Source organism: Gracilinanus agilis, chromosome 3 (genome assembly GCF_016433145.1).
Source record: "Gracilinanus agilis isolate LMUSP501 chromosome 3, AgileGrace, whole genome shotgun sequence".
NCBI lineage: Eukaryota > Metazoa > Chordata > Mammalia > Didelphimorphia > Didelphidae > Gracilinanus > Gracilinanus agilis.
Window position 1 is genome coordinate 46,808,474 of NC_058132.1, and position 13,586 is coordinate 46,822,059.

At 44.7% G+C, this 13,586-nt stretch overlaps 1 protein-coding gene across 4 annotated transcripts in view; it reads left to right on the forward strand.

Moving 5' to 3' along the window:
• The window catches only part of LOC123240309 (F-box only protein 6-like), a 28,518-nt gene that overhangs the window by 2,078 nt on the left and 12,854 nt on the right, over positions 1–13,586 (forward strand). For 3 of the 4 annotated variants that reach the window (XM_044667744.1, XM_044667743.1, XM_044667745.1), the window contains exons 2-6: positions 912–1,221; positions 7,832–7,958; positions 9,962–10,057; positions 12,434–12,569; positions 13,199–13,381. In XM_044667744.1, the coding sequence (XP_044523679.1) occupies positions 963–1,221; positions 7,832–7,958; positions 9,962–10,057; positions 12,434–12,569; positions 13,199–13,378 (798 nt within the window). In that variant the 5' untranslated portion in view covers positions 912–962 and the 3' untranslated portion in view covers positions 13,379–13,381. Of the gene's footprint in view, positions 1–911; positions 1,222–7,831; positions 7,959–9,961; positions 10,058–12,433; positions 12,570–13,198; positions 13,383–13,586 lie in introns of those variants that run through there. The other variant, XM_044667742.1, reaches the window with a different exon arrangement.

Sequence of the window (13,586 nt, forward strand, 5' to 3'; positions counted from 1 at the left end):
GGAGTTTTAGAGAGGAAAAAAGGTCAGGGAAGTCAGAAATAGAGACCAAGAGGGAGGCATTCTGGAGTTGGGGGATAGTCAATGCAAAGGCACACAATTGGCAGGTGGAGTGGCACATGCTAGACATAAATGGGCCATGTAGTATGAGGTGGACACTTTCAAATCGTGTTGCTGGAGAAGACCTTTGAGAGGTCCTTGGATAGCAAAGAGATTAACTCAGTCAATATTTAAAGAAATTAAATTCCAGACTATTCACTAGAAGGACAAGTACTGAAGCTGAAGTTTAAATATTTTGGTCACTTAATAAGAAGACAAGATTCACTGGGGAAGGAAAAAAAGAGAGCCAAAACTCAGATATTAAGATTAAAGGCAAAAGGAGAAGGGAACAGCAAAGGACGAGATGGATGGAAAGTGTCCTAGAAGCAAGGAACATTTAGCTTGGGCAGACTTCAGGAGAGAGTGGAGGGTGGAAGGGCCAACTGTGCTAAGGTCCCTGGGGTTACTGAATGAATGGGATGGGAGTAAAATGTGAGAAGACTGGAAAGTAAGAAGAAATCTGATTGTGAAGGGCTTTAAATGCCAAGCTGAGGACTTCTTATTTTATCCTGGAGACAATAGGGAGCCATTGCAGTTTTTTGAGGAGGGGAGTGGCATGATTTTATTTTGCAGAGATGGGTGACCTGCTCCCTGAGGCTATCCCAGTTCAGAGCTCTTCCTACTGTGCTAACCTCAGGGTAGAAAAGCTGTTCAGAGAAATCAAATGATCCGACATATATAAAGTACGTCTGGAAAACTTAAAGCACCTTTTTATAGTCTAGCCTTCAGACTCCAAACTCTTCCCATCCCTCATCATGTTGTCAGACATCCTACTAATTTTGTCCTCTTCCCAACCCTGTTTTGCCTCCTCTCAGGCCTGTGTCAACTGTGGGAGGTTCCCCGTCCCCCTCTCTGGCACCAGGATCATGGCCTCCATCAATGAGCTCCCTGAGAATGTCCTCCTGGAGCTGTTCTCCCTGATTCCAGCTCGGGAGCTCATCAGGCGCTGCAGGCCAGTCTGCAGCCTGTGGCGGGACCTCATCGACCTGGTGTCCCTGTGGAAACGCAAGTGCCAGAGAGAGGGCTTCATCTCCGAGAACTGGGACCAACCTGTAGCCGACTGGAAAGTCTTTTACTTCCTTTGTAGCCTCCGGAAGAACCTGATCCGCAACCCCTGCGCTGAAGGTGGGTCCCCTCAACACGTCCCCCTCCCCCTTCCCACTCCTCGGGTGATCTTGGGCAATTCACTTCCCTCAGAGGAAGGACGGTAATAACACTGGATTTGAGATCAGAGGACCTGAGTTCAAATTCCTGTTCCTTCTCTTTCTACCTCAGTTGCCATTTGAGGTCCTCTGCGGACTTCAGTTTACTCATTTATAAAATGAAGAGGGGTTGGACCAGATGACCTCAAATTTCCCTTTCAGCCTCAAATCCAGGATCCTAAAATCTTTTTTTTTAAATATTCCATCTTAGAACCAATACTGTGTATAACCTATTACCATCTGTCTGAGAACAGATACTATGTATTGGTTCTAAGGCAGAAAAGTGGTAAGGGCTAGGCAATGAGAGTTGTGACTTGCTCATGGTCACACAACTAGGAAGTATCTGAGGTCAGATTTGAACCTAAGACCTCTGATCTCTAGGCCCAACTCTCTATCCACTGAGCCTCCTAGCTGCCCCCAGGATCCTATAATCTTCAGTCATTTTGAATTTTCTAGGCCTCAGTTTCCTCATCTGTAAAATAAAGGGTCAAACCAAATAAGTCCCCTTTCAGTTCCAGATCTATATACAAGTTGAATTCCTATCCCAGCTCCCAAACTTATGAGTTTTGGGACCCCAGAGCAGGTAAATTAACTCGTCTAGGCCTCAATATCCTCATCTATGAAATGGGGATCAAAATACTTACACTGCATATTTTCTGGGTTCATTGTGAACAAAATGTTTTTTTCTTTTTCTTTTCTTTTTTTTTTAAAGAAAAATTTGCCATGGTTACATGATTCATGTTCTTACTTAACACTTCACCCCCTCAACCCGCCCCCCCCCCATAGCCGACTCACATTTCCACTGGTTTTAACATGTGTCATCTATCAAGATCTATTTCCATATTATTGATTGTTGCATTGGTGTGGTCATTTTGGGTCTACATCCCCAATCATGTCCACCTCAACCCATGTATTCAAGCAGTTGTTTTTCTTCTGTGTTTCCTCTCCTGTAGTTCTTCCTCTGAATGTGGGTAGCATCTTTTCCATAAATCTCTCAGAATTGTCCTGGGTCATTGCAGTGCTACTAGTACAGAAGTCCATTACATTCTGTTTTACACAGTCTCTGTGTACAATGTTCTTGTGGTTCTGCTCTTTTCACTCTGCATCAGTTCCTGGAGGTCATTCCAGTTCACATGGAATTCCTCCAGTTTATTATTCCTTTGGGCACAATAGTATTCCATCACCATCATATAGCACAACATGTTCAGCCATTCCCCAACTGAAGGGCATATACCTCATTTTCCAGTTTTTTGCTACTACAAAAAGCATGGCTATAAATATTTTTGTACAAGTCTTTTTATCTATGATCTCCTTGGGGTACAAACCCAGCAATGTTTTGGCTGGATCGAAGGGCAGGCAGTCTTTTAGCGCTCTTTGGGCATAATTTCAAATTGCCATCCAGAATAGTTGGATCATGAACAAAATGTTTTATAAGCACCAATGTGCCATAGAAATGCATATATATATGTATGTGTATATATATATATATATATATATATATATGTAAAACACTTACCTTTTGCCTTAGAATCAATACTATATATTGGTTCCAAGGCAGAAGAGCGGTAAGGATTAGGCAATGAGGGCTAAGTGACTTGCCCAGGGCCACACAGCTAGGATGTGTCCAAGGCCAGATTTGAACCTAGAATCTCTTGTCTCTAGGTCTGGCTTCCAATCCAATAAGCTACCTAGCTACCCCTAAAGCATTTCTTTTTTAATAACCTCTCTGGTGTAGTTATCTTATACTTCTTTGACTTTTCTACCTCTTTTTTAAACCCTTACCTTCCATCTTAGAATCAATACTAAATATTAATTCCAAGGCAGAAGGGTGGTAAGGGCTAGTCTTCTACTTTTTTAAAGGACTATAACTCATTTGAGTCTCATGATGCCCCTGCAAGGGAAAGTTAGAATTATCTCCTTTTATGGAGAAATTGAAGGCCAGAGAAGATGGATGACATTGTCCAAGGTCACCCAGATGATTAATGGTGGAACAAGGACCCAAGCTTTCATGTGTTGTCCCAATTTAATTTTTTAAGTGTATTATATGCCTATCAGTCATTAAGGATGTATTAAGCACCTACTGTGTGCCAGGCAGTAAGAATACAAAGACTAATATGCAACAGTCCCTGCTCTTATACTGGGAGCTGAGGGTGTTGGGAGGGAGGGTATGCCACAGGGCCCCATGCTGAATGCTGTCCTATGCCAATTCAGCACGAAAGTATCCTTGCTCACCTTGGTGGGGCTATTTAATCCTGGGTAGCTGCTTTCTGCTAAAAACCCAGACATTTCAGCCTCCTTTCCTAACCCACATTCCTTCAGAGGCAGAGGGAATTGATCTCAAAGTCAAAAAAGAACTAGCTACAAGTCCCACCTTAGATGCATACTGGATGGGTGGCCTTGGACAAGTGACAATTTCTCAGCGCCCCAGGCAACTAAAGCAGCAAATTGCAGAGAAAGCACCCACTTGCATTAAGTAAAGGGAGTTTCCTCAAATTTGAGAGTTCCTTATACCAAAGGAATCCCGGTCCAGGAACATACTGGGTAGGTCCTCTCCTACCCAGTATGGTAAGCACAGGCTTTGCCAGATAATCAGAACTTGCCTATCACACACACACACACACACACACACACACACACACATACACACAGAGGAACCTCAAGACATGTCAGATCTCGACCTCAACAAAAACAGTCCTCCTATTAACATTCCACTTAGTGCTATACCTCATAGCAAAGAGTGCCCAGTTGGTGTTTGGTCATGCCTGACTCTTCATGACCCTGTGGACTATAGTGTTCATGGAATTTTCTTGGCAATGATTCTAGAGTGGTTTCCCATTTTCTTCTCCAATGGGAGAAAGGCAAACAGAGGCTAAGTGACTTGCCAAGGGTCACACAGGTAATAAGTATCTGAGGTCAGATTCGAACACAGGTCTCCTGACTCCAAGCCTAGCACTGAATCCATTGAGCCACATAATTGCCTCCTAGGCAAATGGATGTTAAGTGACTTGCCCAAGGTCATGCAGCTAGTAAGTGTCCAAAGCTGGACATTGTCATTCCAGCAACAAAAATAATTTTAAAACTATTGCTCTACAGGCTTCCTGAAAGGTAGATAGTCAGCCTCTGCTTGAATACCTCTGGTGACAGGAAACTCACTATCTAGACCGTAACTCAATTCTAATGCCATTTCTTCACAGGATCTGTGAAATAGTCTAATTATCATCATAGGATCAAAGATAAAGGAACATCAGAAGCTATCTAGTCTAACCCTCTTATTTTACAGTTGAAGAAACTGAGACCCAGGGAAAGGAAATGATTTGGCTGTGGTCACACAGGCAGTAACGTCAAAAAATATGGATTTGAACCCAGGTCTTCTGTATTACAAATTCAGTTTCTGTATTACAAATATTATTCTGTATTACAAACACAGTTACAAATACTGCACCACCCTACTATACACCCTCCATTTTAGGGTTGTCATAAAGATGAAAAAGGAAAATATCTACAATATATTTTACAACCCCTAGTGGGGATGTAAACTAGACTAGGAATTGTGTTGACACAGGAAATTCTCAAAAGACCACATCCCTGAGCAGAAGATCCTGTCATTTCTCTCTGAAGACCTCCATATATGAGAGTTGAAGATTAACCCCAAAGCACATCTTATTCCATTTTTAGACAACTCTGATTATGAGATTATTCCTCTATAGTCCACAGAAATCAGCAATTCTACAATTGTGCCCCCCCCCCATTGCCCCTGATCCTACCCTTTGGAGCCAAGCAGAACTAGGTGAATCATTTCAAATCTTCCAAATAAGAGGGTTGGACTAGAGTAGAGGTTCTTCACCTATTTTGTCCTGGACCCTTTTGGCAGTCTGGCAAACCCTTCTCAGAATCATGTAACAGTTAACATTTATATAGCACCTACTGTCTGCTAAGCATTTTACAAGTAATTATTTCATTTGATCCTCACATAAAGCTCTGAGAGGTAGATGTTATTATCCCCACTTTACAAAAAAAGGAAGCCGAGGCAAGCAGAGGTGAAGTGACTTGCCCAGAGTCATACGACTAATATGTATCCAAGTTCAGATTTGAACTCCTAACTCCAGGCCTAGGGTTCTGCCCCATATGTCAGAAACAAAAATAATTTTTCAACCTCTGAATATCTCTGGTAACTCACTGCCCCATGTGTTTAAATGCATCAAATAAAACACATAGGATCACAAAGGAAAACAATGATATTGAATGAAATATTATCAAAGGAACCAGGTCCCAAGTTAGAAGCTCTGGACTAGATCTGTCCTATGAGGTCTCTTCCAGCCCTCTAGGGCTATTGTCGTTCAGTCATTTGAGTCATGTCTGATTCGTTGTGATCCCTTTGGGGGTTTTCTTGGCAAAGATACTAGAGCGGTTTGCCATTTCCTTCTCCAACTCATTTTAAAGATAAGAAAACTGAGGCAGACAAGGTTAAGTGACTTGCTCAGGATCACACAGCTAGGAATTGTCTAAGGCTGGATTTGAACCCAGGAAGATGAGTCTTCCTGACTCTGAGTCTGGCACTCTACTGTGCCACCTTGAAGACAATTCCCCAAAGTATTCTCTCTCCTCTAAACATCACATTTCTGCCAACTGATCCTGGTAAGACTCAGCCTCAAACCCTCCTGGGGCTCCTCTCCAGCATATCAGTGTCTGCTGAAAAGTGGTACCCAGGGAGAGCAGAAGGAGGTATCTTTCAGATGTTGGTTTTGGGGATGAATTCATAATTCATTATAAATAGAGAACACAAAAGTGGTCCATTTTGATCATATGAAACTCAAAAGCTTTTGAACACATACCCAAATCGATATAACCAGATAATATGAAGAAAGGATTTCAAGAATCCTTCGCTGATTCAATGACTTTCCTCTTCTTCCCTCCCTGCTCCTTGAAGAGAGCTGGGAAAGCAGTGGATGTGGAGATAGGAGGACCTGAGCTGGGGTTTTTTCTTGGATGTTATTAACTGTGTGACTCGATTTTCTCATCTGTAAAATGAGGAGGTTATAGGGTCCCTTACAACTCTAAATCTATGACTGTCACACCTGACCTCACAGCAAGTTATTTGTACCTTTCTGATGCATCATGTATGACTTTTGGATAATGCCTATTTGTGTCAGACACCATCTGCTGGATCATGTTAGGTTCTAGACATCACATGGATAAACTAGAGATTGTCCAGAGGGGGATAAACTGAGAGTTGTTCAGAGGAAGATAATCTAGGGATTGTCCAAAGGGGAATAATCTGGATATTGTCCAGAGGGGGATAATCTAGGGATTATCTAGAGGGAGATAATCTGGATATTGTCCAGAAGGGGGTAATCTAGGGATTGTCCAGAGGGGGATAATCTGGATATTGCCCAGAAGGGGGTAATCTAGGGATTGTCCAGAGGGGGATAATCTGGATATTGCCCAGAAGGGAATAACATGGGGATTGTCCAGCGGGAGATAATCTAGGGATTTTCCAGAGGGAGATCACCTGAGGATTGTCCAGAGTGAGATAATCTGGAAATTGTCCAGAGGGGAATAATCTGGGGATTGCCAGAGTAGAGCAAACAACATATATCACAGTTTCATAGATTTGGAGCTAAAAGTGACCTTAGAGGCCATCTGGCACAAATCCCTCCTTTTATATAGGGAAACTGAGTTCAAAAGAGGTTAAGTGACTTGTCCAGATCACATAGGTAAGAAATGGCAGACCCAGAATTTGAGAGCAGGTCTTCTGGTTCCTGATTCTCCTCTACAATGTTTCTCTTCTAGAGAAGGGCCTCAAACCTGTGCCATATTAAGATTAGTTGTATGAACTTCCTAGCGAAGAAGAGGAGATGGAGGGAGGTACATGATGCCTACACTATACTCATATACTGGAAGGGTTGTTACATGAAAGAGGGATTCGGTTTGCTGTGCAGAAAATCCGAGGGCAGAACTGGGAACAGTGGGGAGAAGTTGGCAAAGAGACAATGCTAAATTGGATGTTAGGAAAAGTCTTAATAATTAGAACTATCCCAAAGGGAAATGGGCTGCCTTGGTAGGTAGTGAGTACCTCCTCTCTGGAGGGCTTCCGGCAAAGTAGATGCGTATTTGTTCAGGCATATCATAGATGGGATTCTTTTTCAGGAAGAGGTGAGAGTAGATGGCCAACGAGAGCCTTTCCAACCCTAAAATCCCATTCGGTGTATGTCATAGCACCCCTCAGATTGTAAATCACTTTAATTCCATTCCGCAAACATTTATTAAACGCTTACTGTGCACCCACCAAGCACTGAGGGAGACGAAACATCGAGATGAACTATGATCCTTGCCATCTAAACTTTCCCATCACCTCCAGCCCTTGGTTTGGAATTGTGCCTCTGGGAACTTGTTAAAGGTTGGAAATGGAAGGTCATATGTTTGGGCATTTCTGGGGACCTTCTTCACAAGGAGGGACCTAGAATTGAAACTGACTCACGTCCCCACCTCACCCCTCTCTGTAGAATTCAAGATCCTGTTTGTTCTTTTTCTAGAGGGATTAGGACACTGGAGACTCGACAGGAATGAAGGAGATAAATGGAAAGTGGAAGATGTTCCTGGAGCCCATGGGAGAGAGTTTCCAGACTCCAGAGTCAAAAAATACTTTGTCACCTCCTATCAGTAAGAGGAATACCAACTTGAGTGGGTTCTGGTGGAGGGGAGGAAGGAGGGACAGTGGGACCAGGAAGTCCCTGGCAGCTGAGAAATAATAAGAATTATAATAGCTAATATTTATAGAGCACCTACTATGTGCTGGCCACTGAGCTAAGTCTTTTACAAATATTAGATCCTCACAACAACTCTGGGGGGAGGGAGGGGAGGTGCTGTTATTTTCCCCCATTTTACAATCCAGAAAACGGAGGCAATGGTTAAATGACTTCCTAGAAAGTATCAGAATCTGGATTTGAATACAGGCCTCTGACTCCAGCCCCAGCATTCATCCACGGGACCACCTAGGTGCCTTTGGGCCAGCTAACTATCATCTCCCATCTCTGTGGGTTTGAATTCCCTATTGGCTGTCCCTAGAATGCTCTCCATCTTTGCCTCTGGCTATTAACTTTCCTAGTTTCCTTTAAGTCTGGACTCAGATCCCACCTTTCCCAGCCCCCCCCCCCCCCAGCTGCTAGGGCCTTCCCTTTGAGATCACCTTCCATCAATTCTCTATATATTTTGTCTCTACCCAGTTATTTCCATGCCATAGCCATTAGAATGTGACTACATCCATAGGTCTTGGTACTGTGCCAAGCACTGAATAAATGTCTGATAAATGCTTAACTCATTGATTAGAGATTAAAGTCAATCAACAAGCATTTAATGACCTAGTATGTGCTTGGTGGGCGGCTAAGTGGCACCATAGTGCATAGAGCACTCCACCTTGAGTCAGGAAGACCCCGAGTTCAAATTTGACCTCAGACACTTTCTAGCTGTGTGACCCTGAGCAAATAACTTAAGCCTGTTTGCCTCAGTTTACTCATCTGTAAAATGAGCTGGAGAAGGAAATGGCAAACCTCTCTACTCTCTTTGCCAAGAAAACTCCAAATCAGGTGACAAAGATTTGGACATGACTGAAATAATTGAATAACAAATGCGCCAAGCACTTGCTAAGTGCTAGGGATGCAAAGAAAAGTAAAAGATGGACCCCACCTTCAAAGAGCCCCCAGATTCCAGGATGAGAATGTGGAGGGAACCAGGAGGACCATCTAGACCAGGGGTCGGCAACCTTTTTGGCCGTGAGAGCCATAAACACCACATTTTTTAAAATGTAATTTCGTGAGAGCCATACAGTGCTCACAGTGCAGCTCCTGTAACAGCACCTGAAAAAAAATGGACTTTATGGCTCCTGCAGAAAGAGCCATATGTTGCCGACCCCTGCTCTAGACGCATGCCCTCATTTTGAATGAGCATTCTCGGAGAGAGGTAATGACTAATTCTAACTGCATTCTGCTGGCTGCTTGTCCAAGGTGGCACGGGGCAAAGCCAGGGAGCCAGACCTCAAAGCTAAGGACTCTGATCCCCAAACTCCTCACTCGTTTGCCTTTCACATCTCCTCCTTCAGAAGGAAGGATGATTAGCCAAGGGTCAAAAATGAGTTCCTGGTTACCGGCTGCCAAAATACTGGTTGTTGTTCAGTCAGGTCAGTCGTGTTCAACTCTTCCTGACTCCATTTAGAGTTTTCTTGACAAAGATAATAGTTTGCCGTCTCCTTCTCCAGCTCATTGTACATTTTACAGTTGAGGAAATTGAGGCAAATGGGGTTTAAGTGACTTACCACACAGTTAAGAAATGTCTGAAGCCAGATTTGAACTCGGGAAGATGAGACTTCCTGCCTCCAAGCCAGGCATTCTATCCACTGCGCCACCTACTTGTCCTAACTCATGTTTAGGGGAGACCCTAATTTCCAGAGATGACTCCCCTATGCTTTTTATCCCAATCCTGAGGGACAGGTCACATCTGATGAGCTGCTCTGAGCCTGGTGCCCCTGGTTGCCATGGGGGAGTCGGGCAGAAGAGGAGCTTCCACCTCTACATCTGAGGACTAACTTCCCCAGATATACTGGGGTGACAAGAGAGATCGGCTCTATGCTGAGCCAATCTGGGTCCAACCACCTTCTCGTGTCTCCCCAGAACCTGCCTCAAGTCTCAAATGGTGAACCTGAAAGCCGAGGGGTATTGGGAAGAACTGATGGACACAGTGAGGCCGGACATCGTGATCAAGGACTGGCAAGTGGGGCTGGAGCCCAGTGGGGTGGGATGGAACCTTCTCACTTCTGGATGCTCCTTCGTCCTCACCAGGAGCCTACGAACAAGGCAGGAGGGATAGTGTGGCCTGAAACCCAGGCAGGTGACTTAGCCCAGGCTCCACATCAGGGATCATTTTTCTCATCGTCTCCCCTATTTCTGTGGGGAGCACCACCATCCTCATCCTCACAGTCCTCCAGGTTCACAGCCTCACTGCTATATCCTAGACTTCTCAGTCCTCCCTCCCCCCCCACCCAAATAATTGCCAAGTTTGATAAGATTCTTCCCCCACATCTTTTGAATCTGCACCCCCTCCTTCCACTCACATCCTTCCCCTGGACCAGAGATGGGCAAACTACAGCCTGGGCCAGATGGGGTGTGGGGGGGGGGAGCCCTGAAATGTTCTATCCTGCCAGGGAACATTTTTCCTAATCTGACGAATACGAGTAGGATACAATACAATGAAACTTCGAAAGAGCTGCCTTAGAAACAGACTGACAGATGAGCATTTCCTTTCCTTTGGCCCCCTCTTTAAAAAGTTTGCCCATCACTGGCCTGGACCATTACAGCCAACTCCTAATTGGTCTTTTTGCCCCAATTCTCTTCTTCCTCCTCCAATTTATGCTGAGAAATTGATCTTTGTAAAGCACAGGATGCATCAGTGGGTTACTGCCCTGCTCAGTAAATATCAATGGCTCCCTATTAACTCCAGGGTCAACTACAAACTCCTGTTTGGCATGTAAAGCCCTTCACAACACAGCTCCAAACCCCTTCTTGCGTTCTGTGGTCCAAACTGGTTTTCTTGTTCTACACATGATACACCAACTCCATCCCTCTGTCTTTGCCTTCTGCCTCTAGGGCTGTCTGGCTTCCTTCCAAGTTCAGTTCCAGGACTCCCCTCTCCACGAGGCTCTTCCTGAGCCTCCCGGCTGCCACTGCTGACCCCCCTGAAACTCTCTGTATGCAGACACATACATAGATACATCGTTTCATACATGGAGATAGTTTCACACACATATAATGTCACATGTGTATAGGCACATGTATACATTGTTTCATACATGTATATATACATACAGTTTTACACATACACACAGTTTCCTTTGTTAGAATATAAATTCTGTGAGGTTAGGGATTGTTTCACTTTTGTCTTTGTCCCTTCACCAACCGATACAGTCCCTGGCATATAGTAGGTGCTTAGTAAATGCATGTTGATTAATTTTAATCATAAAGCACATAATGTGACTTAATCCAATCCCACTGTTCTTAGAGCCAGGAAAACCTACGTGCAAATGCCCGCTCAGACCCAAACAAGCTGCGTGACCTTGGACAAATCACTTGTCCTGAGAAACTCAGTTTCCACACTTGTTAAATGAAAGTGATGGACTCTAGCAGTGATTCCCAAAGTGGGCGCCACCGCCCCCTTGTGGGTGCTGCAGTGATCCAGGGGAGCGGTGATGGCCACGCGTGCATTTATCTTTCCTATTAATTGCTATTAAAATTTTTTAAAAATTAATTTCGAGGGGGCTAAGTAATATTTCTTCTGGAAAGGGGGCGTAGGCCAAAAAAGTTTGGGAACCCCTGGACTAGAGGGTCCTTTTCCACTCTAAGTCAGCGATCCTAATAAGCACTTGTTGAATTGAAAGCCAAGCAGGACTTCTTGCTAGTGTATAGTTGGAAAGTCTTGAACCCCTAAAACTCCATTACCCAAACTTCCTTTCTGTATCACCTAGAATGCCTTTCCCCTTGTCCACAGTGGCGTGGTCACGTTTGTAGAAGTTCTGAAGCTCTGCCTCTCTTCCTCTCTTTGGCTCTCACAAGCAGGCTTTTTTTTGGTTAGCTTTTTTGTTGGTTTATTATTAGTGAAAAATTGTTAGATATAATATTTAGTTCTTGTACATTAATTTTAATCTTTACACTAGGCTATGCTAGAAAGATTTCACTTAAAACTCTTCCTAACACTTAGAATGATCCCTCGGCAACACGGGGGTGTTTGAGGCCTCCCAGAATCATAGACTTAGAGCCAAAAAAGACCTCGGAGGCCAGCTAGTCCAATCCCTCCGTCTCACAGAGGAGGAAACGGAGGCTTCTAGAAAAATGAAATGATTGCTCCTCCGAGTCAGGCAGGTTGTAAACAGCAGACTAGAATTTGAATTCCGGCCCTCCGGCACCGAGGCACGGCGATTTCCAGGGTCCCTTCAGTCCGTGCCGCCTCACTACGTGTCCTAGCTAGAAAGCCGGATGACCGGTGGTTGGGGATATCTCGTCCAGGGCAGAACGACTCGTTCCAACTCCTTCCAGTTCTTCACCTCTATGACTCTGTGCTCAGGCTCAACCGTCTCTTTTTCCCTCTCTCAGGTTTGCCGCCAGGTACGACTGCGGCTGCCGCTACCAGATTTGTGTGCAGCTGTTATCGGCCGATTTCATCGTCCTGGATGTGTTCGAGCCCCCGCCGGTGGTGGTCGAGCAATGGAGTGACTGCGAGTGGAGAGAGGTCAGTGAGGTCCTACAGGGAAGCCCTGGGCCACCTTCCCGTCTCAGCTCCCTTTGCCCCACTCCACCTCTGCTCCAGGGGGCTGGCTCGGAGAATATTTTACGGCAAGGGTTCTTCATCAGGGGTGTATCGATTTTAAAATTGTATGTGTCTGTGTGCATATATGTATATATATACATATATGTATGCACATATTTATTTCTTCCTAAAGGTATTTTTCTATATATACATATGGATATATTTATTTCTAGATGTGTATACATACATTATATTTCTGTTTATAAATATATATGTGCATACATATATACAAATATTTCTATTTATAAATACATTTTATGAATATATAATGTATAATAAATATATTTTATTAACTGTATTTCAAAGTAATTGGCTTCTTTCATCCTAAGAATTTTATTTTATGCTTCTAAAAACATGATTGACAAGGGGTTCGTAGACTTCAAAGAGGGGTCCAGGACACACAAAAGAACCCCTGCCTTAGAACCCAGGCCTTCTACCCCACACTATCTCCATCCCCTACTTTCCCTCTCCCTCCAATCCTTCCACCCCAAAGTTCAAAGCCAAAGGACTAACCCAGAAAGTGTTTAACGCCTCCCTCTCTCCTCTCCCAGGTCTCCCACACATTCTCCAACTACCCCCCCGGAGTCCGTCACGTCCGCTTCCAGCACGGGGGTGAGGACACTCAGTACTGGGCGGGGTGGTACGGCCCCCGCGTCACCAACAGCAGCATCACCCTTGGCCCCGAGGTGACCGGGCGGCGGAGCAAAGAGAGGGAGACGCAGACGGAATGAAAGGTGACGGCTCCTTCCTCCTTTTGCAGCTTTCCACTTCAGTGCTTTCCATAGTCGGCCAGGAGTGGGTTGGAGGAAGAAGGAAAGAGCGGGGCTGGTGGGGGCCCGTGGCTCGGTCCAGAAGCATCCTGGCTCCCAGGCCAAGCAGGGCCGCCCTCTCTGAGCGGCCACCCCCAGGACCCTGCCCTCGGGTCCTTTATTGGAACAC